The 25,556-nt window shown below is 43.0% G+C and overlaps 1 protein-coding gene across 5 annotated transcripts in view; it reads right to left on the bottom strand.

The window, feature by feature from the left end:
- Window positions 1–11,072: 11,072 nt before the first annotated feature.
- LOC126159422 (fatty-acid amide hydrolase 2-A-like) overlaps window positions 11,073–25,556 on the bottom strand; it is a 193,262-nt gene continuing 178,778 nt past the window's right edge. For all 5 annotated transcript variants that reach the window (XM_049916571.1, XM_049916536.1, XM_049916564.1 and 2 more), the window contains one exon: window positions 11,073–11,543. In XM_049916571.1, the coding sequence (XP_049772528.1) occupies window positions 11,454–11,543 (90 nt within the window). In that variant the 3' untranslated portion in view covers window positions 11,073–11,453. The remainder of the gene's footprint in view (window positions 11,544–25,556) is intronic.

The raw sequence follows: 25,556 nt of genomic DNA on the forward strand, positions 1-25,556 counted from the left end.
CCCTCATATAGCGAGAGGTGAGAATGCGTAATGCACCCAGGAACATTGTCGAACATGGACGAAGATCCTAATATGCCACACTGAGAAACTTCTATATTAATGTATTTTGATTCTGATGTTTCTCTAAAAGTTTAGCTATATTTGAGGTTTGTGTTGGCTCTAGTCTTTGCAGCCTGTCTGATAGGTATGATCGGATCCACTCATTAGTTATGCCTCATATCCCCTATGATTCTAGCTCACTTGGTAGCATCTTAGACCAACAACATCAGCAGCATGTGATTTTACTCTTTCTAGCCATGTATGCTGCTTCAAAAGTTCTCGGGTGTACTACTGTATTCAATCGTCGAAGGTCCACGATATTTCGGCGGACAAACGTTCCGCCATCATCAGGTGGTGTAGATGGAATGAAATATCTGCTGCGTGCTGGCCAGCAAGCTCACAGAAATATCGTGGACCTTCGACGACGATTGAATCCGGCAGAACACCTGAGAACATTGGAAGCAGTATCAATAGCCTTAGAAAGATCTAAGAATATGCCTGTGATACACTCATCCTTGTCAAGAGAATCGAGTACTACTCGTGAGAGTTGTAGGGTGACTGATACCGTACTTATCACAGTTTGGAACACAAAATGTGATTTCCTTGTGGTTGTTGTGCTCTTCAGTCCAGAGACTGGTTTGATGCAGCTCTCCATGTTACTCTATCCTGTGCAAGCTTCTTTATGTCCCAGTATCTACTGCAACCTACATCCTTCTGAATCTGCTTAGTGTATTCATCTCTTGGTCCCCCTCTACGACTTTTAGCCTCCACGCTGCCCTCCATTACTAAATTGGTGATCCTTTGATGCCTCAGAATATGTCCTACCAACTGATCCCTTCTTCTAGTCAAATTGTGCCACAAATTTCTCTTCTCCCCAAATCTATTCAATATCTCTTCATTAGTTATGTGATCTACCCATCTAATCTTCAGCATTCTTCTGTAGCACCACATTTCGAAAGCTTCTATTCTCTTCTTGCCTACTCTATTTATCGTCCACCTTTCACTTCCATACATGGCTACACTCCATACAAATACTTTCAGAAACGACTTCCTGACATTTAAATCTATACTCGATGTTAACAAATTTCTCTTCTTCAAAAACGCTTTCCTTGCCATTGCCAGTCTACATTTTATATCCCCTCTACTTCGACCATCATCAGTTTTTTTGCTCCCCAAATAGCAAAACTCGTTTATTACTTTAAGCGTCTCGTTTCCTAATCTAATTTCCGCAGCATCACCCGACTTAATACGACTACATTCCATTATCCCCGTTTTTCTTTTGTTGATGTTCATCTTATATCCTCCTTTCAGGACACTGTCCATTCCGTTCAGCTGCTCTTCCAGGTTCTGTGCTGTCTCTGACAGAATGACAATCTCATCGGCGAACCTCAAAGTTTTTATTTCTTCTCCATGGATTTTAATACCTACTCTGAATTTTTCTTTTGTTTCCTTTACTGCTTGCTCAATATACAGATTGAATAACATCGGGGATAGGCTACAACCCTGTCTCACTCCCTTCCCAACCACTGCTTCCCTTTCATGCCCCTCGACTCTTATAACTGCCATCTGGCTTCTGTACAAATTGTAAATAGCCGTTCGCTCCCTGTACTTTATCCCTGCCACCTTCAGAATGTGAGAGAGAATAGTCCAGTCAACATTGTTAAAAGCTTTCTCTAAGTCTACAAATGCTAGAAACATAGGTTTGCCTTTCCTTAATCTATTTTATAAGATAAGTCGTAGGGTCATTATCGCCTTACGTGATCCAACATTTCTACGGAAACCAAAGTGATCTTCCCCGAGGTCGGCTTCTACCAGTTTTTCCATTCGTCTGTAAAGAATTCGCGTTAGTATTTTGCAGCCATGACTTATTAAACTGATAGTTCAATAATTTTCACATCTGTCAACACCTGCTTTCTTTGGAATGGGAATTATCATATTCTTCTTGAAGTCTGAGAGTATTTCTCCTGTCTCATACATCTTGCTCACCAGATGGTAGAGTTTTGCCAGGGCTCGTTCTCCGAAGGCTATCAGTAGTTCTAATAGAATGCTGTCTACTCCCGGGGCCTTGTTTCGACTCAGGTCTTTCACTGCTCTGTCAAACTCTTCACGCAGTATCGTATCTCCCACTTCATCTTCATCTACATCCTCTTCCATTTCCATAATATTGTCCTCAAGTACATCGACCTTGTGTAGACCATCTATATAGTCCTTCCACCTTTCTGCTTTCCCTTCTTTGCTTAGAACTGGGTTCCCATCTGAGCTCTTGATATTCATGCAAGTGGATCTCTTTTCTCCAAAGGTCTCTTTAACTTTCCTGTAGGCATTATCTATCTTACCCCTAGTGTGATATGCCTCTACATCCTTACATTTGTCCTCTACCCATCCCTGCTTAGCCATTTTGCACTTCCTGTCGATCTCATTTTTGAGACGTTTGTATTCCTTTTTGCCTGCTTCATTTACTGCATTTTTGTGTTTTCTCCTTTTATCAATTAAATTCAATATCTCTTCTGTTATCCAAGGATTTCTATTAGCCTTCGTCTTTTTTACCTACCTGATCCTCTGCTGCCTGCACTATTTCATCTCTCAAAGCTACCCATTCTTCTTCTACTGTATTTCTTTCCCCCCTTCTTGTCAATCGTTCCCTAGTGCTCTCCCTGAAACTCTCTACAACCTCTGCTTCTGTCAGTTTATCCAAGTCCATCTCCTTAAATTCCCACATTTTTCCAGTTCCTTCAGTTTTAATCTACAGTTCATAACCAATAGATTGTTGTCAGAGTCCACATCTGCCCCTGGGAATGTCTTACGATTTAAAACCTGGTTCCTAAATCTCTGTCTTACCATTATATAAACTATCTGATACCATCCAGTATCTCCAAGCTTCTTCCATGTATACAGTCTTCTTTCATGATTATTGGACCAAGTGTTAGCTGGGATTAGGTTATGATCTGTGCAAAATTCTACCAGGCGGCTTCCTTTTTTATTTCTTACCCCCATTCCATATTCACCTACTACGTTTCCTTCTGTTCCTTTTCCTACCACCGAATTCCAGTCACCCATGACTATTAAATTTTCGTCTCCCTTCACTATGTGAATAATTTCTTTTATCTCATCATACATTTCATCAATCTCTTAGTCATCTGCGGAGCTTGTTAGCATATAAACTTGTATTACTGTGGTAGGCGTAGGCTTTGTATCTATCTTGGACACAATAATGCGTTCACTATGCTGTTTGTAGTAGCTTAGCCGCATTCCTATTTTTTATATCATTATTAAACCTACTCCTGCATACCCCTATTTGATTTTGTATTTATAACCCTGTATTCACTCACCAGAAGCCTTGTTCCTCCTGACACCGAACTTCACTAATTCCCACTATATCTAACTTTATGCTATCCATTGCCCTTTTTAAATTTTCTAGCCTACTTGCCCGATTAAGGGATCTGACATTCCACGCTCCGACCCGTAGAACGCCAGTTGTCTTTCTCCTGATAACAACGTCCTCCTAAGTAGTCCCCACCCGGAGATCTGAATGGGGGACTATTTCACTTCCGGAATATTTTACCCAAGAGGACGCCATTATCATTTAACCATACACTAGAGCTGGATGCCCTCGGGAAAAATTACGGCTGTAGTTTCCTCTTGCTTTCAGCCGTTCGCAGTACCAGCACAGAAAGGTCGTTTTGGTTAGGCCAGATCCAGATTGTTGCCCCTGAAACTTCTGAAAAGGTTGCTGCCCCTCTTCAGGAACCACACGTTTGTCTGGCCTCTCAACATATACCCCTCCGTTGTGGTTGCACCTACGGTACGGCTATCTGTATTGCTGAGGCACGCAAGCCTCCCCACCAACGGCAAGGGCCATGGTTCATGGGGGGCGGGGGGATTTCCTTGTGTTTCATTTATTCAAGTAATTTATTAACATTCACCCTGAGTTGTGGTGCATGTCGCCACAGTTAACACAATTTGCTGCTAACCAACAACAGTTTGTTGTATGGATCCAATGCTGACTACGTCTGAATCATGCAGGTTCGCTTCAGGTCTACTCGTACCTTTGTGCACTCTATGTATCTAACATCATAATTGGCGTCGGATTTGATGTGTTTGGGTAAGGCTACTGGGTATACAGGAAGCGAAATACCGTCACTTGTTCTGGGTTTTTGCGTTTAAAGTGGTGAATTTCTTCGACGATGAACGGTTTCTGCATTTCGTCTTCCTTGATTTCTTCGACAGGCTCAGTACATGTTAAGTGCTTACAACTTTTCTTATCTTCTTGGTTGCATCCTGTAGTGGAGAGTGTCATATAACGTACAACTGGATTCCTAGCAGAGCAGCGAGAAGACATCTGTTTCGTTCCCACTGGCATGAGATCGCTATTAGGGAAACAACGGGGTGGGGGTTGATCTGTTTTAATGCTGGGCGCTTAACAAATACAGTATATGCATATGGTTTCACAAGACTAAATCTTCTACATGAATAAATTGTACATCGAGGCTGGAAGTTTACCTTTGCGCCAGTTGTAAGTTGCCTTTTTTGATTTATATTGGCTTTTCCTGTCTGGTTTAAGAATATCGAAAAAAAGAAATAATAATAAGTAATGATAATAGTATGTTATCAGTTTATACAAACTTTGCGCGCTTGACAGTGGCTTTTTTGCGTAAGGTCCGTTCATTGTAAGTTTGACCGTCAGTGGAGTGATTTTTCTGAAAATTTTTCTTTATCAGACTTCGAGACTGAATAATTCCGAAGCTTTGGTTCGTACTGGATCTTTGATATGATTTGCAACACGGAACCTTTAGCCTTGCCAAGACGCCGTTTAATTGGAACAATAGCTTGCAACATAAATGTAACACAAGATTAAATAATATCACTGTATTCACGAAATATTATACTAAATTAAATTACATAGACACGTATATTAATTCTGTTGTTGTGTGCAAATATGAGTTCGCCTAGTGAGACTGCGTCTCATATATTAATGGCGGTGTGCCAAATAATTTTCTGCAGCGATGGTAGATATGCGTCCGATCAGGACGGCTTCCAGAATAAAATAGTGCAGTCTTCTCGGCAAGACAACTGAACTGCGTAATTATTATAATGTTTCAGCGGTTGCACGCCACGATCAATACAACCGCTTATACTAATTAATATCTTAAGTAATTCTTCATTCATATTCTGAACTGATACCTAGGTTTTTGCTATACATCCGCGCCCATCCTGCAAATGTGTCTTTAAAAGTTCCATGTGGTTCCCGGAAGCAGTCGTCCTTGTTCAGGTAACAATGTGCGTCGAACTGAGAGGGCGATAAAACAGCAGCAAAAGGCGACTGCATTTCCCGTTTCAACAGATGCATTTCAGTTATAACTGAGCGGCGTGATTTTCGACTAGACTCTGGCGCTGCACCTCATACAGCTCAGAGTTATCGGCGGTGGCACAAGAAGTTTCAGGACACTTGTCGGTTACGTAAGGATAAACCTACAGATCGCCCACTGCGTGCTTGTTCGAGGCGTAGGGCGCATCCAACAAAGTTTCGAACGTAGCCCACAGAAATCTAGTCATCGTGACAGCCGAGAGCTGGCCATTCCTTATGAGTCTGCCGGCCGTATTTTGCGACGACTTTTGTATTTTAAACTGTACAGGATTAAATTGCTGTAGTTGCCCGTTGCGCTGTTTTGAAAAGTTAGTAAAAATCTTTGTCTTAAAAGTACGAGGGCAGTTCAATAAGTAATGCAACACATTTTTTTTCTGAAACAGGGGTTGTTTTATTCAGCATTGAAATACACCAGGTTATTCCCCAATCTTTTAGCTACACAACACTATTTTTCAACGTAATCTCCATTCAACGCTACGGCCTTACGCCACCTTGAAATGAGGGCCTGTATGCCTGCACGGTACCTTTCCACTGGTCGATGTCGGAGCCAACTCCATTGATTGCCGTTTTGTTTCAGGTTCGAAGTGATGAACCCATGTTTCATCGCCTGTAACAATCTTTGACAAGAAATTGTCACCCTCAGCCACATGACGAGCAAGCAATTCCGCACAGATGGTTCTCCTTTGCTCTTTATGGTGTTCGGTTAGACAACGAGGGACCCAGCGGGAACAAACCTTTGAATATCCCAACTGGTGAACAATTGTGACAGCACTACCAACAGAGATGTCAAGTTGAGCACTGAGTTGTTTGATGGTGATCCGTCGATCATCTCGAACGAGTGTGTTCGCACGCTCCGCCATTGCAGGAGTCACAGCTGTGCACGGCCGGCCCGCACGCGGGAGATCAGACAGTCTTGATTGATCTTGCGGCGATGATGACACACGCTTTGCCCAACGACTCACCGTGCTTTTGTCCACTGCCATATCACCGTAGACATTCTGCAAGCGCCTATGAATATCTGAGATGCCCTGGTTTTCCGCCAAAAGAAACTCGATCACTGCCCGTTGTTTGCAACGCACATCCGTTACAGACGCCATTTTAATAGCTCCGTACAGCGCTGCCACCTGTCGGAAGTCAATGAAACTATACGAGACGAAGCGGGAATGTTTGAAAATATTCCACAAGAAATTTCCGGTTTTTTCAACCAAAATTGGCCGAGAAATAAAATGTGTTGCATTACTTATTGAACTGCCCTCGTAATTGAAAATCAGGTATTTCTATTGAAAGCAAAAACTTTGTAGTCCTTTGAATAAATTAAAATCCACCCCAAGTCGCTGTCTTCGCTGATGCAGAAGATATCTTGTTACTAGCACTAACAGGCAACGTGGCTTTCTGACTAGTTGGATAAGGATATCATGTAGCACAAATTGGGAGTTGTATCAGAACGTTAGAAATGGTCACCCGTCAGAAATGATGTTTTCGATGGATTTTGATTGTACGTTGCTTTGAAACTGCATACTTTTATAATACGGAAGTACAATAATTCTTTAATCACTAATGTGACGTTTCCTGTCATTTTATTACAACAAATCGTGTAATCAAAGACATGTGTTCGAGAGATTCTCAATTTGCTGGTGCTTACAAGCGGCATATATGTGTATACGGGCTTCAGGTGAAAGCCATGTAACGTCTTGCGACTCCTCACTGAAGAGAGAGGGCGTCGTGTAACGTAGGTGGCGTTCTTCCATCTCATTGGTGTACTTTCCAACGCAAGTTCAGAATATCTGATATGCTAGATATTACTCGGTACGTTCGGAAAGACTCCCCAACCCCAATGTGTTTTTTGCACTCTGTGGTTTCAGAAGCTCCGCACGCTCAATGTAGACGTTACAACGCACAGTCAGTGTTTCCACTGCTTAAAGCTACAAGCTTAGACTACAGATAAAATACCCCCCCTCCCCTTTCTCTCTCTCTCTCTCTCTCTCTCTCTCTCTCTCTCTCTCTCTCTCTCTCTCTGCCGTGTTTATTTCACAATTTTTCTTCTTTATATCTGACTTCAAGCATTAATTTTAACAATAGAACGACTCTAATTAGTATTACACATGCAGTGGTACAGTTCACTTAGTTTCTCTTAAATTCCCGATGTTAGCGCGATGATTTTTGTTTCTACACACGTCAAAAAAAGTTTTGCATCACCTCGGTTCCGAGAGTTCCGGAACCTGTACAGGAAAGTGGAATACAGATCAACATAAACATCATTTCCACCCTTTTTATTGCTCATGAAAACCACACATTGCATGTTGTACCATCATACAACGAGACCTTCACAGGTCGTGGTCCAGATTTTGCTATACACACCGACACCTCTAATACCCAGTAGCACGTCCTCTTGCATTGATGCATGCCTGTATTCGTCATGGCATACTATCCACAAGTTCATCAAGGCACTGTTGGTCCAGATTGTCCCACTCCTCAACGGCGATTCGGCGTAGATCCCTCAGAGCGGATAGTGGGTCACGTCGTCCATAAACAGCCCTTTTCAATCTATCCCAGGCACGTTCGATGGGGATCGTGTCTGGAGAACATGCTGGCCACTCCAGTCGAGTGATGTCGTTATCCTGAAAGTTCACAAATGTGCGCGATGGGGGCGCGAATTGTCGACCGTGAAGACGAATATCTCGCCAATATGCTGCGATATGGTTGCACTATCGGTCGGAGGATGGCATTCACGTATCGTACAGCCGTTACAGCGCCTTCCATGACCACCAGCGGCGTACGTCGGCCCCACGTAATGCCACCCTAAAACAGCAGGGAACCTCCACCTTGCTTAGACAGTGTGTCTAAGGCCTTCAGCCCCACCGGGTTGCCTCCAAACACGTCTCCGACGATTGTCTGGTTGAAGACATATGCGAGACTCATCGTTGAAGAGATCGTGATGCCAATCCTGAACGATTCATTCGGCATGTTGTTGGGCTCATCTGCAACGCGCTGCATGGTGTTGTGGTTGCAAAGATGGACCTCGCCATGGACGTCAGGAGTGAAGTTGCGCATCATGCAGCCTATTGCGCACAGCTTGAGTCATAACACGACGTCCTGTGGCTGCACGAAAAGCATTATTCATGGTGGCGTTGCTGTCAGGGTTCAGCGGTCATCCACTGCAGTAGTAGCCCTTGGGCGACCTGAGCGATGCATGGCATCATCAGTTCCTGTCCCTCTGTATCTCCTCCATGTCCAAACAACATCGCCTTGGCTCACTCCGAGACGCCCGGACCCTTCCCCTGTGGAGAGCCTTCCTGGCACAATGTAACAATGCGGATGCGATCGAACCGCGGTATTGACCGTCTAGGCATGGTTGAACTACAGACAACACGAGCCGTGTACTTTGTTCCTGGTGGAATGGTTGGAACTGATCGGCTGCTCGTGCATGGTTGTTTACATCTTTGGACGGGTTTACTGATATCTCTGAACAGTCAAAGGGACTGTGTCTGTGATACACTATCCACAGTCAACGTCTATCTTCAGGAGTTCTGGAAACCGGGGTGATCAAAACTTTTTTTGGCGTGTGTAGTACTTGAAGGTTCGTAAAAATGTAATTAGGAAGGTAAAAATCAAGTGTTATACATATAGAATAATTAATTCTCATGATAACATTAAAAGCATGTCGTCAGTTGTGAAAGAAGATTTTGATCAGTAGTACAAAGTCGTTGATATAAAGTTAGTATGTTGTAAAAATGTTTCTGTTACTAATAAGTCGGATATATGTGAGGTATTTAATAATTACTTTCTGAATAAACAGGTGAATTAAACACAAAGTTTCTGTAGGGAATCACGTAATGCTCTTAGAAAATAGCTTTCCGAGACTGCTACCTGAAATACTCCTCTGTGATACTGATAAGTGGAGATTAAGTTAAAAATTAACTCACTAAAGACTAAGGGCTCTCATGGATATTATGCCGTATCTAGCAGGATACTTAAGTACTGTGCTGCATATGTTAGTCTAGTATTTCTAATTATTCCTATAAAACGGTCAGTTCCCTGGACGATTAAAGTAGCAATGAAGCCATTATATAAAAAAAAGGGAGAGAGAGTTTATGTAGAAAATTTTAGATTTAAACTTGTTGTAGCTGGGATTCACAGTCATAAAAAATTTTTTGGAGGACATAATCTTCACGCCAGTGACTGTTATAAGCTTTTATTGCACTACTGCAATTTCGGTCTTAGGCCATTATCAAGTGCTGATATTACGTTGACATGGCTTAAAGCCATAATATCAGCACTTGATAAAGTGTAGTAGTGTAATAAAAACTTATAACAGTCACTGGCGTGAAGATGATGTCCTTCAAAGTTTAGATTTATTTCTATGCCATCGGTGTTCACATAGTTTTCTGTGAAACGTACATTTTTCTTTAAGAAGTGGGTGAACAAATGAAAATGCTATATTCTCTTTTCTCTGTGAGGCTCCGGACGGGTTCAATAACAATTTGCGACCGGTAGGCTTTGATTTGACTAAGGCCTTTCATTGTGTTGCTCACAAAATATTACTGCAGGAGTTGGGCGATTGTGGAATAAGGGGTGCCTCTCTTAAGTTAAGAACAGTCCAGAAAAGATCACCTACACGGTTCTTGGAATGGCAAAGACGCGGATTCCGACTGGGGCACGTTAAGAGGGGGGGGGGGGGGGTCCCCCTTGGGTGAGTGCTGCGACTGTTGCTGTATATGATTTCTAATATGGAAGGTGATACTGAAATATTTCTGTTTGCTGACGTCACTACCTTTGGCAGTGCAGGACGTTGTGTGCAACGTAGGCAATGTGCCAAATATTGCAGTTTAGGACGTAAGTTCCTGTCGTGTAAAAAATAAGCTCGTGCTCAAGCACAGTAAGATTAAGTTTTTCTAACACACAATTCAACTACAACAGACATGTCAGTTACATAGAATGTAAGTATGATTAGTGAGTCCGAACAGTTTAAATTCCTAGGTGTTCAGATAGATAGTAAGCTGTCGTGGAAAATCTATGTTCAGGATCTTGTTCAAAAGCTTAATGTCGCTGTATTTACCATTAGTCTACTTTGCTTATTTTCATTCGCTTATGACAGATGGCATTATTTTCTGGGGTAACTCTTCTAATTCCAAAAAGTGTTTTCTTGGGTCAGAAACGGGCAGTTAGATCAATATGCGATGTAAGTTCTCGAACATCTCGTTGACCCCTCCTCAGCATTCTGGGAGTACTGACATTAGCCTCAAAACAGATATTTTACTTAATGACGTTTATTGTCAACAATATGAGCTTATGCCCAAGAATTAACCGCTTTCACTCAGTTAATACTAGGCAGAAATCAAATCTGTATTTAGCTCGCACCTCCTGGAGTCTTGTGCAGAAAGGTGTGCAGTGTTCTGCTGTATCCATTTTCAATAAGCTACGACAGGTATTAAAAATCTTAGCAGTAATGAACGCCCATTCACGTCTTAGCTTGAGAGTTTCTCCGTGGCTCACTCCTATTCTGTCGGGGAGTTCCTGGAAAAAAGTAAGCTAATTCCTGTATTATAATGATTACGCTAATATATATTACTAGACTGTCGTCCGCATAGAATTTGCATAAATTTTATTTTATTTATTATTTTTTTATAATGTTAATTTGATGTACAAATTCATTTTATGACTATGGAAATTTGTTTCTCCATTTGGATCTGTGGAAGTAGACGTGTAAAACAAGATAAATAAATCACATGTATCTTTTTCAAACATTCTGTGTGTTATATGTTTGATTTATGTGTACCTTAGTCCTCAGAAAACCTTCAATAATTTGTATAGTATTAGTTTCAGATAGTTGTGTGAAACAGCAGGTAAGGGTAACTAGCTTATGTAACAAGTTGATCATTTGCTAAGGGATGGGAAAGGTGAGAAGGTTTAAATAATACAAAACCCAACAGTTTTTTTTTTTAATGTAGTTACTGGTCAGGGCGGAGACAGTAGCAATTACATCACAGACATATGTGTATATTTGAGACTTGCAGAGGACTGGAGGGAGAAGCCTGCGGACACCAGCACGCTATGGGGGCGGCACCCAGCCGCCTAGGGCTGCCTCGATCTCCTGGGCCACAGCCAGACACAGCCGGTCCTGATCCGGCCCCGCGATCACCTGCAAAAGGCACATAAATAATTACCTTCCATTCGCCCCCTTTTCGCACCGTTCACAGACCAGCATTCATTTTCACTTCCGTCATAAGGCGCGTTCAGCAAGTGAGTCAGGACGTGTCCATATACCGGTCGTCTGCCATCTCAAATCTCTTTGCTAACACACTCGAACACAAAACCTCAGAAGGTATACGACGAGTGGTTACTTGCAACCACCCTGTCCTCCTCATTATTTGGAAGTTGTTCTCGGGATAGCATGTCTTGTTAGATTCCTGCACGGCATTACACCATTCGGAAATGTGGGAGATAGGTACACTTAAGTCTCTCTCGAATTCGAAGGAGCATAACAAGATCTCTGTAACGGCAGTGGTTTCTGGAATATCCTAGCCATGGAGAGTTACGAAATTAGGAAACAACACAAAAATTTTCCCTTCCGTCGTGGCACGTAGTCAAAGAGGTTCTTAATTTATACCTGTGACTTTACATGCCAGGTTACCTATCAGAGTTCTCGGAACGTTATTAACTGCAAGCTGCAAGACTCGGATGGACCACTTTCGCCAGCCGCTGTGGCCGAGCAGTTCTAGGCGCTTCAGTCCGGAACCGCGCTGCTGCTACGGTCGCAGGTTCGAATACCGCCTCGGGCATGGATGTGTGTAATGTCCTTAGGTTAGTTAGGTTTAAGTAGCTCTAAGTCTAGGGAACTGATGACCTCATATGTTAAGTCCCATAGTGCTTAGAGCTATTTGAACCATTTGTGGACCACTTTCTCTATATAGATGGGGGATTGACGAGCTTTCATTCAGCCAGTTTTATTGCTTGAAACTTCCGTAAACTATGTATAAATCAACTGGAAATAGTTTATAGATCATTCTTGACATTCCATTTATTTCCTGGGGCTAAAAGTATCGTCGGAGAATATTCTCAGAATTCTGTGCACGTGAATAGGTGGCAAATTTGCACAGAACATGCTCTGTCTTCACTGCGTTTTTATTCATATTCTTCTGCATTGATTCATACGTTCTGACTATAAGGATTGTGTGTGGATTAATGTTTAACGTCCCGTCAACAACGAGGTCATTAGAGACAGAGAACAAACTCGGATTAGGGAAGGATGAGGAAGGTTTCAAATAAACCATCCCGGCATTTGCCTGGAGCGATTTAGGGAAATCATGGAAAACCATAAAAATGATTTACCGATTTACATAATATAGACGGGTATATCCGTAATTTCTGTCTTACTAGGCACCTAGCGACGTCAAAGGCCTTCATTGATTTAAGGATATGAACTTCTTTGCACAGTTAAGTTAATATTGCAGAATGTACTGGAAGGAATGTACTTCCCGTAACTTGCTATTTTTTCTGAGTTTTGAACAAAAGTTTTGTGGCCTAGGGTTAACTTTAGAAATACATATATATAACCCTGGAAGTAAATGTTCTGCTTGCCCTTGTTTTGAAATTATCAGCACTTTCCCATTAGCCATATTCCGTGATTGTGTGTTCATGCCAAGGAGAAAACAGTATATAGCATGATGAGAGAAAAGTTAGGCTACCACGGCAATGTGCGATAAAGAGTTTGAAAGGGTCCTGTGCATCAGAAATCAACTGGTTGCCATTAATGTAGTGATTTTTTGTACATCTTATTGGCGACAGATAAATGACAAGTCAGATTCGACTAAGAAAGGGGGCAAAGGTTCCACACTTTACTTTTGCATTCGCGCCATAGCCAACCACCTGCCAGAGAAGTCTTGACTGTGGCCGAAAAGATTCCAACTAGCGGAAACGAATCACACGGTTTACAGACTAATATGGGGACTACACCAGCAAGACATCAACGTCCCTTCCATCCAGGACCCGCTCCTCCTCTTCCTCCTCCTCCTCCACCACCACCTTCTTGGCCAGGGCAGACATCCTCTGCTCTGGCTCCTGCTAGGGATGGGGCTCCCTCTCAGAACACTCCTCTATGGCGTTAGGATAGGAATCCTGCAAGATAGGGACTCCTGAGAGACCCACGTTCCGAGGGCCCCAAAGCCGCTTGGTCTCTGTCTGATCCCGACATCGCTGCCACGTACTCCCTCACTGAGAATCCCTTCCTCCTCCCTCCGAGAGAGAAAAAGAAGCAGCGGCTTCCTGGGATGCTTCGCCCCCTGCACCTCATCTCGAACCAGACCCAGTTTTTATGGATGTCACCCCATCTTCGTCGGTGATGACCATTGACCGAGAGACATGATTTGCCTCGGCTTCTTTATGTCTAAGCTGGACGCTCCCCAGACCATAATCCAATGGAATTACAGCGGATATTATTGTCAACTACCGGAAATACAATGCCTTATTTCCTCCTATTCTGCGTTCTGTCTTGCTTTTCAAGAAACGAACTTCCGTGATGACCGCTCTCCAACGTTTCGTGGTTATCGGGTGTTCTGTCGGAACCGTAGTAGTAATTCTGCTGTGTACTTCGACACCTCTAACTGCATTGACGCGGACGTGTCCCTATTCTCCACGGTGCTGGCACTGCTGTTCCCCTATCCACAGGTCCCTCTCATCGTCGACCGGTACCATGGTTGATCAAGGACGTAGCAGTCGCAGTCCAGGACCGCCGACGGACGCTGCAGCGATTTAAACGAAACCCTTCAGAGACCAACCTCCTCGCTTTTAAGCATCTCCGTGCTAAGGCTCGTTACCTTACAAAGCAGAGTAAAAAGGAATGCTGGGAGCGCTATGTTTCCTCCCTGGAGACATGCCTCTTCATCGTTGGTCTGGTCCTAGCTCCGTAGCCTTCTGGGCCACCAACGACGTCAACTGTCCTGGGGAAATTTATCCTGCAAGGTGCTCTGTGTACTGATCCATTGTTCTTTGCAGAACACATCGCGACACACTTCGCGACGGCGTCCTCTTCCTATCCTGCTCCCTTGCGCCAGCAGAAACGCAGGTTGAGCGGATCCTCCCCCCCCCCCTCCCCTTTGTTTCAAACGCCACCAAGCTGAACCCTATAATGAACTCTTCACTGAACGGGAATTTTTGCAGGCTTTTGCCTCTTCACATGACACGGCCCCAGACCCGAATTCTATCCGCAACCAGACGATCCAACACTTGGACGTTAAGCAGAAGCAATATGTACTCAGGTTCTTCAACCGCATTTAGCTCATAGTTGCCGTCCCCTCGCAATGGCGAGACAGTGTAGTTATCCCCGTCATTAAGTATCGGAAGAATCCGACGTCTTTCGACAGCTACCGCCCGACTAGCCTGACGAACGTACTTTGTAAGCTGCTTGAGAGGATGGTTAGTTTCTGCTTACGTTGGGTACTCGATTCTCGGCGCATTTTGCCCCCGTGTCACTGTGGTTTCCGGAAAGGACGATCTCGAACTGACTATTCACTCAGATTGGAAACTACAATCCGACAGGCTGTTACTAATCGCCGGCACCTTGCCGCGGTCTTCTTTGACCTACATTAGGCAAACGACACGGCTTTGCGCCAATACATTTTAGTTACTCTCCATGACTGGGACTTTCGCTACAATACTACACTCCTCACCCTTTGGTCCATGATCTTCTCTCTGCTCTTCGCCATGCCGCCTGCTCAGTTGTCTTTCTCTGGGTCCCAAGTCATGTGGCCATCCCAGGGAATGAACTGGCTGACCGTTTGGCCAGAAAAGCCATTCCAATTCGTGATTCCTGCTGCGATATGCGAATCTCTCTTTGCCCAAAAATGGAATGACATCTGGTGCTCCAGGCGGAGTGGCCGTGCGGTTCTAGGCGCTACAGTCTGGAGCCGGGCGACCGCTGCGGTCGCAGGTTCGAATCCTGCCTCGGGCATGGATGTGTGTGATGTCCTTAGGTTAGTTAAGTTTAATTAGTTCTAAGTTCTAGGTGACTGATGACCTCAGAAGTTAAGTCGCATAGTGCTCAGAGCCATTTGAACCATTTTTGAGCATCTGGTGCAGTACTGCTCTCAGTAATAAATTCCACACAATCAAGGAGACTACTGTGGTTCAGCGCTCTTCTTTCCACTCCTCTCGGAAGGAGACCACGATCTTATGGTGTCTATGCATTGGTCATGCCAGGCTCTCTCACTTTTTCCTCCTGCGTAACGAACCGCGCCCACAATGTGTTTGTGGAGCCAGACTGCGGTATTTGGTATATTGGGGGATTGTCCCCTTCCTTTGGCCCTTCGTACCAAGAATAGTCTTCCGGATTCCTTATCTTTAATATTAGCAGACGATTCACGGGTGGTTGAACTCGTCCTCACTTTCCTCGGTGAAAGTGGTTTTTGTTGTCAGATACAGGGTTTTGCTGTACTCTTTGAGCAGGGGCAGGGTGGTTGTGGTTGCGGCCACATTTCATGTTTTCTCGGTCTGGGAAAGACCGCTCTTTTACCCCCTCTTTTCCCCAGAGATTTGGTCTATCCTTTTATGCCTTCTACTGTATGTGTGTTTTAACTTCCTCGTTTTACAGTTTGAACCCTGTGACAGGATCTGTCCACTTTTAACGGTCCCCCTCTCTTCGGAATCACGGTACAGACGACCACGCTGTTCAGTCCCATAACCCCCCATCCTCAATCAATCAATCAATCAATCAGTTCCACATTTTTCTGCTTATAACGAAATGAATCAACACAGTGTCTGTACCTTCGCTATCGAATCTCTGTCTCTGTATACCTCTACTACGCTTTGATGCGTATTTAACCGACTGTTAAGAAGAAAGTTCTTTCTTTCTGGCACTGGCAATTCCATTCGCTGTAAGAGAAGCACATTAAGTTTATGAATGTCTCGCTAGAGTGCACTAGGATACGGTAACACATATGATACCTACGTAGCAAGAATGTCACGAGTTATTAGAGGAAATAACCGCAAGAAACATGCCCCGTTACCGTTATTTCGTAAGAATTTCCTAGACTGCTGACGGTATTTGCGGGATAAAGATTGTTATTAGCAAGTTTCCTTCTGAAATTGCATTGTGCCCGAGCTCCTGTGGGTTTTATTGTCTTGCGAATAACAAGAGCACACTGCGTTTCTGCAAACGGCACAATATGAATTCAGTGTGCAATTTATTAGGTTCAAATAGTTCAAATGGCTCTGAGCACTATGGGACTTAACATCTATGGTCATCAGTCCCCTAGAACTTAGAACTACTTAAACCTAACTAACCTAAGGACATCACACAACACCCAGTCATCACGAGGCAGAGAAAATCCCTGACCCCGCCGGGAATCGAACCCGGGAACCCGGGCGTGGGAAGCGAGAACGCTACCGCACGACCACGAGCTGCGGACTGCAATTTATTAGGCAGAAATTGTGACTGATACCTCAGTGTGCAATGAAGGAACTTTTTGCTATCAAATCCGGCGGAAACATAGCTCAAGAACAAAAATATTGCGAATCCAGGCGATGGTATATAGCATACGTGCATACGTAACTTCAGCGGAACAATGCACGGTGGCACGTTTAACCACAGACGTCACATTCCTCGACACTTTAGCGCAACAAACCGCACTAAAAGTGGCGATGTCTCATTTAAATCGCATATTTTCGTAGTACTCAAGTATAAATACAAAACCAACAAGTATGGCGTGATAGTTTCGCAGATACTTAAATCAACATGAGGATTACTCGATTTGCTTCTTTTAGCCAGTCACAACACTGGACTTGTGAAATCACGTAACATCAGAGTCTCATCGTCAGATCTCATAAACGCGAAAAACATCAATCGTGTCAAATTCGAGACTGAAAGCGGGAAAAACGTTAAGCATGCAGCGAAGCTAATATACACGGCATTAAATATCTCTTAAAAACGCGTCATTTTAGTATTATTTATTGCGCTAAAGTATCAGGAAACGTGACGTCGGCTGCTAAATATGCTGCCTGCAGATCTTATGTTGGCGTTATCGTTTGCTGTTATGTAGAAGTTAATTGTGAAAAGAAATGAAGACACGGTCTGTAAACGTTTTAGAGAGCCATGGAACAGTAGTCCGGAGTAATAAATGTCGCAGCGTTCGCCAATATGGGAACCACGAGCCACACCAGACAGAATATAATAATCCTACGATGTACTGAATCATTCGCAGATGTGAGGGTTAGATAAATTAGACGGCTGTAGGCATGCAATGAGAAAGTACAAGACCGCCATCGCTGTGGTTTCTCCAAACATCTGGGACAATGTAAATAAAAAGTATGTCGAAATCAGAACATTGGGAAGCAAGGATGGAGGCCTTTGATTGAAGCTTTGGATCCAGTCTTCATTTTATTATCATTCTGTTGTTGATGTGATCCACTACAGTAAGAAAATGCACCTTGGGGCTGGAGTCAGAAATATACATATAAACCATACATCATTGTCGGTGAAAGGTAGAATGCCGGTTTGAATACGGGTAACGTACGCTTTTGTAACTAAACACACATACACTACTAACGGCGTCACACTGAGAAAAGTACTCCACGATCTAGTTGAAGTCCGGCATTGAGCAATTATTACATTAAAGGCCTCTAAAGCCGTATTTTAGAGCTATTTTTTAATTATATAAAATTTGTTCGGGTGCACAGTTTGTGAATTTATGAATTGATGAGATTCGTAAGAAGGAACTGCTTGTTTTAATCTTTCATTTTTATGGCTACTAATTTGCATTTTGTAATAATTCACAATAACAATTTTCACGGAAAATGGCAAACAACGCCTTACTACAGATATAATTGTACTTTTCTGCTATGTTTTTGTTATTTGCCTGCAGTGAAGGGTACAGCCGTTATGATACTGTAGCAGGGACTTGACAATTCTTTGGAGTTGTTTCCAATTGGTCGCAATAGTACATTTTACTTTTGAATATCGCAGTGAAACGTTCGCGATTGTGTCGTGACGTTGCTATTACGCTACAAGTCAGTTAACTGGCTGTCAGATGATACGGATCTTGAGACGTTTTGGTCGTTACCTGCAATATCACGTTAGCAAATAAAATTTTATGAAAATGGTTGTCCAGAGTTTCAACAGATTATGCATGGCGACAGGAAGATTTATAATCGTTTGGATGCACTGAGCTGTGAAAGAAATCGGCTGTCCGCAAAATCGAACTCACTTCTGAGTCGCATCGTTTGGCCAATCGAAGTGCCACGTGTTCGACCGGGTGCCACTGGGAACCTGACGTAAGGAAGCGCAGAGTTTGAGAGGTGAACGACAAAATTAAGTCATTTCAGCTGACCACTGAAAAACTCAGCCAAATAATCCTATAAAAATAACAGCATCTCCGTCTTTTAAGATTATAAGAAGACCCGCATCGTGGTATTAAAATAAAGATTTTTTTATTTCAAATTTTTGTGGTGCTGGATTCTAGGTTTTAACCGAGATAGTCCGCGATTAAATGCATCTCTGTTCACAGTCAATGGCATACAGTTGCAACACTACTGATCGTAATTGTTTCATACTTTTCTTAATTCGTCCGAAAAATGTTCAAGTGTGTGTGGATTCCTAAGGGACCAAACTGTTTCGGTCATCGGTCCCTAGACTTACACACTATTTAAACTAACTTATTCTAATAACAACACACACACACCCATGCGCAAGGGAGGACTGGAACCTCCGGCGGGAGGGGGCCGCACAGTCCGTGACATGACGCCTCAAACCACGCGGCCACTCCGCGAGGCATACGTCTGAAAAAAGCTATTTATAAACATGTGTGTGTGTAGTGCGATTAGTGCGATAAATTGTAATAAACAAGAAGTAGACATCGCGTTGACCGTTGCATCGTCAGAGTTGACCAAATTTTAAATACCACATTTGAAACAAAGGCACTTAATAATTCGATTAGCCTTATAAGCATAAAACACCATCAACACCGAAGGGAGAAACGATTCAACTGTTTGATAGAAACGATGCAACTGTTTGATTAGCCATGAAACCGAGCCTGTCCATATACTGCCATAAAGCTCTTGATCCTGCGGCGTGTTTCTGGCCATCAGACAACATAAGGTTTTCCTCTGTGTCGACTCACTGATATACTGGTTCAGTGCTAGCACACACAGGGCTGTGATTCGTTATCTCCGTGTCACTATTTCTCCGCTGGGACGTGGCCTCAACGAGCACACAGAAGGTCAGAGCACATCTGGCACCCCATATTGACATTGGGCGATAACGCTCTTGGACGGCTCAGTCCATTTGGAGTAAGAAGGAACCCTTGAGTCGTCTCTGGATTGGAAATTGCTTTACCACTATAGTTAACTAACGATTCTCGGGAGAAAAAAAGATGAGACCTCCATAATGTTAATGGAATCATTCATATAGCGACATATTTTATAAAGTGTGATTTAATTGTCCCACTGACTTGATGAACTTACACGGCTTGGACAAAAATGTGAAAATACCGCGAAAGATGGAGGCTTGAACGCAAGTGCAGGTGTTAACCAAGCCTGTAGCCTGCGCTATTGTAACTGACCAAGAACTGCACCTGTGCGCTGTCCTCAATACGTTGGAAGTGTCAGTCGTGATTAGACCAGTGTTCTGTGTAGTGCGTTACATCGGAGCTAAGTGAAATCGAACGTGGGCGAACGGGTAGTGGTCGTCTGGTGAGTGCTTCCATAGCCAGGGTACCTAAAGTGTCAGGCGTTACAAGAGGCACCGTGTTGAAGATTTGTATCGGATACAGGGAAAGCGGAAAATCATCTGCTAAATGGCAACGTCGATGTATGTGTGTGTTGAGCGATCGTGCTAGAAAGTCACTGAAAACGAATGTGACGAAAAAGAAGAGGACGACAGCTGCAATGGTCACTGCAAATCCCGTCAGCACGAATTCAACACAAAGGGAGCTCCGTTACCAGGGAACTGCAGGGTGATTTGGAATTCCAAAACAAATCATCAGTGACGCAAATGCCGGTAACAGGAAAACTTGGTGCCGAACTCATAAAAACTGGACTACGAAGCAATGAAAGTAAATCATGTTGCGGGGTAAGACTTGTTACACATTGTTTGCAGCTTCTGACCAGACTTACGTGCCATGAGTTAAACATGACGTGGGTTCGAAGATAATTTGGGCAGCCATATCGTGGTATCCCATGAGTCCACATGCTTACTCTGCTAGGACGCATTACTGCCAAGTAACATATTATGTGACAATTGGCAGGTCAGGTCCATCGTATGGCACCATTTTTGTTCCCCAGTTGGTATGCTGTGTTCCGAGATGACAGGGCCCCCTGTCCACATTGCTCGCATCTTCCAGGACTGGTTTTGTAAACACAAGGATAAATTGTCATTTCTCTGCTGGACACTACAGTCACCAGATCTTAATATTATTGACTTTTGTAGTCTGCTTTCAAGAGAATAGTGCGTGATCGGTATCCAATTCCATCGCCGTCATCTGAAATTGCCACTACTTTGCAGGAAGAGGAGGATAAATTCTTATTAAAACCATGCACGACCTGTATTTATCTATTACTTTGAATGCCAATGGTTTTCCTACACCGTTTTAGGCTTGGTAATGGATGTGTTTTTGGTGTTTCCATATTTTTGTACAACCCTGTAAATGCTGTTAAACATTCATTATTTTAAAAATGTGTATCCATTAAATTCGATACTGTAAAAAATAGAGGTTCACAAGAGAAAGGTATGTTAGCTTTAAGAACATTTGCTATGAAATTAAAAGACGAAATCATTTTTGTGTACAAATAGGTTTTGTGGTAATCAGCTCTAGAGTGTTAATTGATAAATACACAGTTAAAGAAAGGCAGCGTCTGTTAGTATACAAATCACACAAAAGTATGTTAATTATGAGTGAGAGGAGGAAAATTGCTACTTTTAGTATTTCTAAATTGATTACAACTCTGTTACACTGTGTCGGATAAAGCTATAAACTTCGATGTATTCAAGTAAAAAATTTTAAGTTATTTGTGACTGTACTCCCACCTTGTCAGATATAATCAAAATAACTGTATATGAAAATAAATTAAGAAATAATTTGAATAAAATAAAAATGGTTCAGTAAATAGTATACACGTACAATATCTATTACAATAATGTACAAGATACTCTGTTGTAAGAGTCAGTACAATAACGTTGCATAAAGAGTAGACGTTAGTCAGCAGGAACCTCTGGTCAGATCGGTTGGTAACACCCAGTCACTATGTACGTAATAGACTGCAGTTTGTGAACAAGAAAATTTTCAGGTAATGAAATAAGAAAACGTTTTATAATTAACGCAAAAAACGTTCAAGTGCGAGTAGGACTTACGCACTGAGGGTTCCGTGAAAGCTTAATCATGTATACATGTACATAATTCATCCATCTTGGGACGCGAGGACCTCAACGATTTTTGCTGTTTTCGATGTAAATACTTCAAGATTTCGGCCCTGGGAGTTCGAAGACTGCATTAAATCTCCAAATTAGATCCTCAGACTATCCCGGACACACAAAAGAAAGCGATCAGGAGACGTCAGTTTACATATGTAGATACAGAAGGTTTAATAAAATATTTTATTTACTTACTAAAGTATGACTACAACTTATATTTTACAAGGTGCGACAATAAAGTAACGAGACTGACTTTCTTTGCAAGATGTAGCAACCCTGCAGGCTTGCGTAGGCACAATATCTTTGACCTTGGTCTATAAGCTGCTTCTAGTCCAGGCGGCACATCGATGCAACTGCTCAGTCGTGAGTTGTGCTATAATAATTTAACATGTGTTTGTGTGTCTCGTCACGGAAATGGAACCGCATAATATTGCGCAACGTTATGCCATTTCTTTTTGCGTTAAATTGGGTGAAAACGCCACTACAACTTACGGTAAGCGTCAGAAGGCTATTGGAAAGGAGATTACGTCAAGAGCTCAAGTTTTTCGTTGGCATAAAATGTTTAGTGAAGGCAGAACGAATGTTGAAGACCGCAATGGAAGATCATCAACCTCACGGAATGATGTCAACTTGGCCAGGGTGCGTGAACTCGTACGATCTGATCGAAGATTATCCATGAAAATGATTGCTGAAGAATCGAACATCAATCGAGAAACGGTTCATCTAATAGTAACTGAAGATCTTGGTATGAGAAAGATTTGTGCAAAAATGGTCCCCAAAAATCTCACACCACAACAGCGAGAAACACGGAAAAATGTGGCAGCCGATATGTTAGAGCAAACGGAAATCAATCCAGAATTGTTGAACCGTGTTATCACTGGTGATGACAATTGGTTTTTTCAGTACGATCCAGAGACAAAACGCCAAAGTTCGCATTGGTGCTCAAAGAGATCAATCAGACCAAAAAAAGGTAGCATGTCCAAGTCAAAAGTGAAATGCATGCTTGTGTGCTTCTTTGATTCCAAGGGAATTGTTCATAAAGAGTGGGTGCCTCCTGGACAAACAGTTAACCAATATAATTACAAAGAAATTTTAGAAAGACTTCGTAAAAGAGTTCTTTGTGTCCGTGCCAACATTGCTGATAATTGGATTCTGCATCGTGATAATGCACCATCCCACACTGCTCTGTCAGTACAGCAATTTTTAACCTCAAAACAAATTTCAGTACTACCACAGCCACCTTATTCACCAGATATCGCTCCGTGTGACGTTTTTCTATTTCCAAGAGTCAAAGCGGTGGTCAAGGGATACCATTTTCAGACAACACAAGATGTTCAAAAATCTGTGACGATGGTCTTGGAGGATATTATAGAAGATGAGTTCCAGAAGAGTTACCATCAAGGGCAGAAGCGCTGGAAAAAGTGTGTGCAATCAGAAGGGAACTACTTTGAAGGAGACAACACTAAACTAAACTCAAACGGTAAGCAATTTTTTTTTCACATCAGTCTCATTACTTTATTGTCGCACCTCGTATGTTTTCATGCAGTAGCAGCCGTATATTACGCTTTTGACTGATGGTGAATACAATGTATGTTCTAATGGCAAAAATACATTTTTATGAGATATAATTACAATTTTTTTACTTTATTTCTTCGATGAGAAGTACCTTATTGGCTTTGATGAGTGAATTTGTATCGAAATATGTGACGTAAATTATTGTACAGGGTGAGGCAGTGAAACGGCACGATTTCGATAGTGGTTGTCGGGCGCGGAGGGGGGTTGCGAGAGTGGGGGAAGTGACCTTGGGCGTCTAGAGTGGTGGAAGTTTCGGTAGCCATGGAGCGTTGGTCGAGTGCGCAACGTGCATATGCCGTAAAGGCATATTACAAAAACGCGGATAGTGTGGTTGGTGCTCAACGCGCCTTTCGTCGTGAATTCAACCTGCCGCCACGGGCTCCCGTGCCATCAAGGAAAGCCATTCTCCTTTGGGTTAAAACCTTTGAAGCTACTGCTAGCACAACAAAGAAAAGAGGCGGCAGCACAAAAACAATCCGGACACCCGAGAACATTAATCGTGTGCGCGAAGCGTTGGGACGAAGTCCGCGAAAATCCGCGAGACGGCACAGCGCAGAACTTGGTCTCAGCAATCGATCAGTAAGACGGATTTTGAAGAGTGACCTTCACTATCATCCATACAAAATTCAGGTAGTGCAAGCCCTTAAACGTAATGACTACAATAACCGTATACGCTTTTGCCAGTCAATGCTTAACGTTATTGAACGAAATGAAGAAAGAGTGCATAACTTATGGATGAATGATGAAGCCCACTTTCATCTTAGTGGGTACGTAAATAAGCAAAACTTCAGATATTGGTCCTCAGATAACCCGCACGAACTTCATGAAAAACCTCTCCATTCTGAAAAAGTAACAGTCTGGTGCGGAATGTCATCTCGTGGAATCGTGGGGCCCTATTTTTTTGAAGATGAAGATGGCAACACAGTGACGGTAAACTCTGGACGTTATGCTGACATGTTGACCATTTTTGGTCTGCCTGGAATTGATCGACATGATCCAGATGCTGAAACACTCTTCCAGCAAGATGGTGCAACAAGCCATACTGCTAATGTCTCAATGGAATTGCTCAGACTTGCATTTCCACGACGTCTAATCAGCAGGAATGGCGATTTCCCCTGGCCTGCCCGTTCACCAGATCTGACGGCACCAGACTTTTTTCTTTGGGGCTACCTCAAGTGCAAAGTCTTCCAGGAAAATCCACCAAGAACAAAAGAAGACCTGAAGGAGCGAATTCGACAGGAAATTAACAACATTCCAGTACAGATGCTACGAAACGTCATGGGACAATTTCATCTCAGGCTTAGACAATGTGTGCAAAACCAAGGACGACACCTCACTGACACCATATTTAAAAAATGATTGTTTTTAAGTTAAATCTTTAATTTCCACTCTTGTACTTGAGATCCATGTTCAACTATTATGATTTTACTTGTAAATAAATCTTTGGTGGTTTTACAAAATCGTGCCGTTTCACTGCCTCACCCTGTATCTTTTTCTGAACTGACTTAGGAGCTTAGATTTGACATAATTTTGAATTTGATGCGTCTATCCGTTCCTGAGAAAAAAGGTTCATAAGATTCGGGCAGACAGACGGATAACAAAGCGATCCGGTTTTACAGAAGGAGGCTCGGAACCCTAAAATGTAGCCAAATCAAGTATTTGTTTTCAGAAACAAACCTGAGTAAAAGAATAAATTGCAGAATACATTGATTAGTCAGAATGTTATGACCATCCAGCTAATAGCCGGTAAGTCCACCTTTGGCACGGGTAACAGCGGGGACGCGTCGTGCCATGGAAGCAATGAAGCCTTGGTAGGTCGCTGGAGGCAGTTGGCACCATAACTGCACACACAAGTAACTCAATCCCATAAGCTCCGGGGAGAGAGGCGATGAGCTCTGACGCCACGTTCGATCACATGCCAGATGCGTTCGATCAAGTGCAGATCTGGTAAGTTGCGGTGGGGGGAGGGGCTGGGGGGCAACTTATCAATTGGAACTCGCCACTGTGTTCCTCGAACCACTGCATCACTCCTGGCCTTGTAACATGGCGAATTATCTTGTTAAAAAATGCCACTGCCGTCGGCAAACATGATCGTCATGGAGGGGTGTACGCGGTGTACCAGTGTACCACACTCCTTGGCCGTCGTGGAGCACGAGCTCCACTGGACCTATGGATGTCAAC

The sequence above is a fragment of the Schistocerca cancellata genome, chromosome 1 (assembly GCF_023864275.1).
Source record: "Schistocerca cancellata isolate TAMUIC-IGC-003103 chromosome 1, iqSchCanc2.1, whole genome shotgun sequence".
Taxonomy (NCBI): Eukaryota; Metazoa; Arthropoda; class Insecta; order Orthoptera; family Acrididae; genus Schistocerca; species Schistocerca cancellata.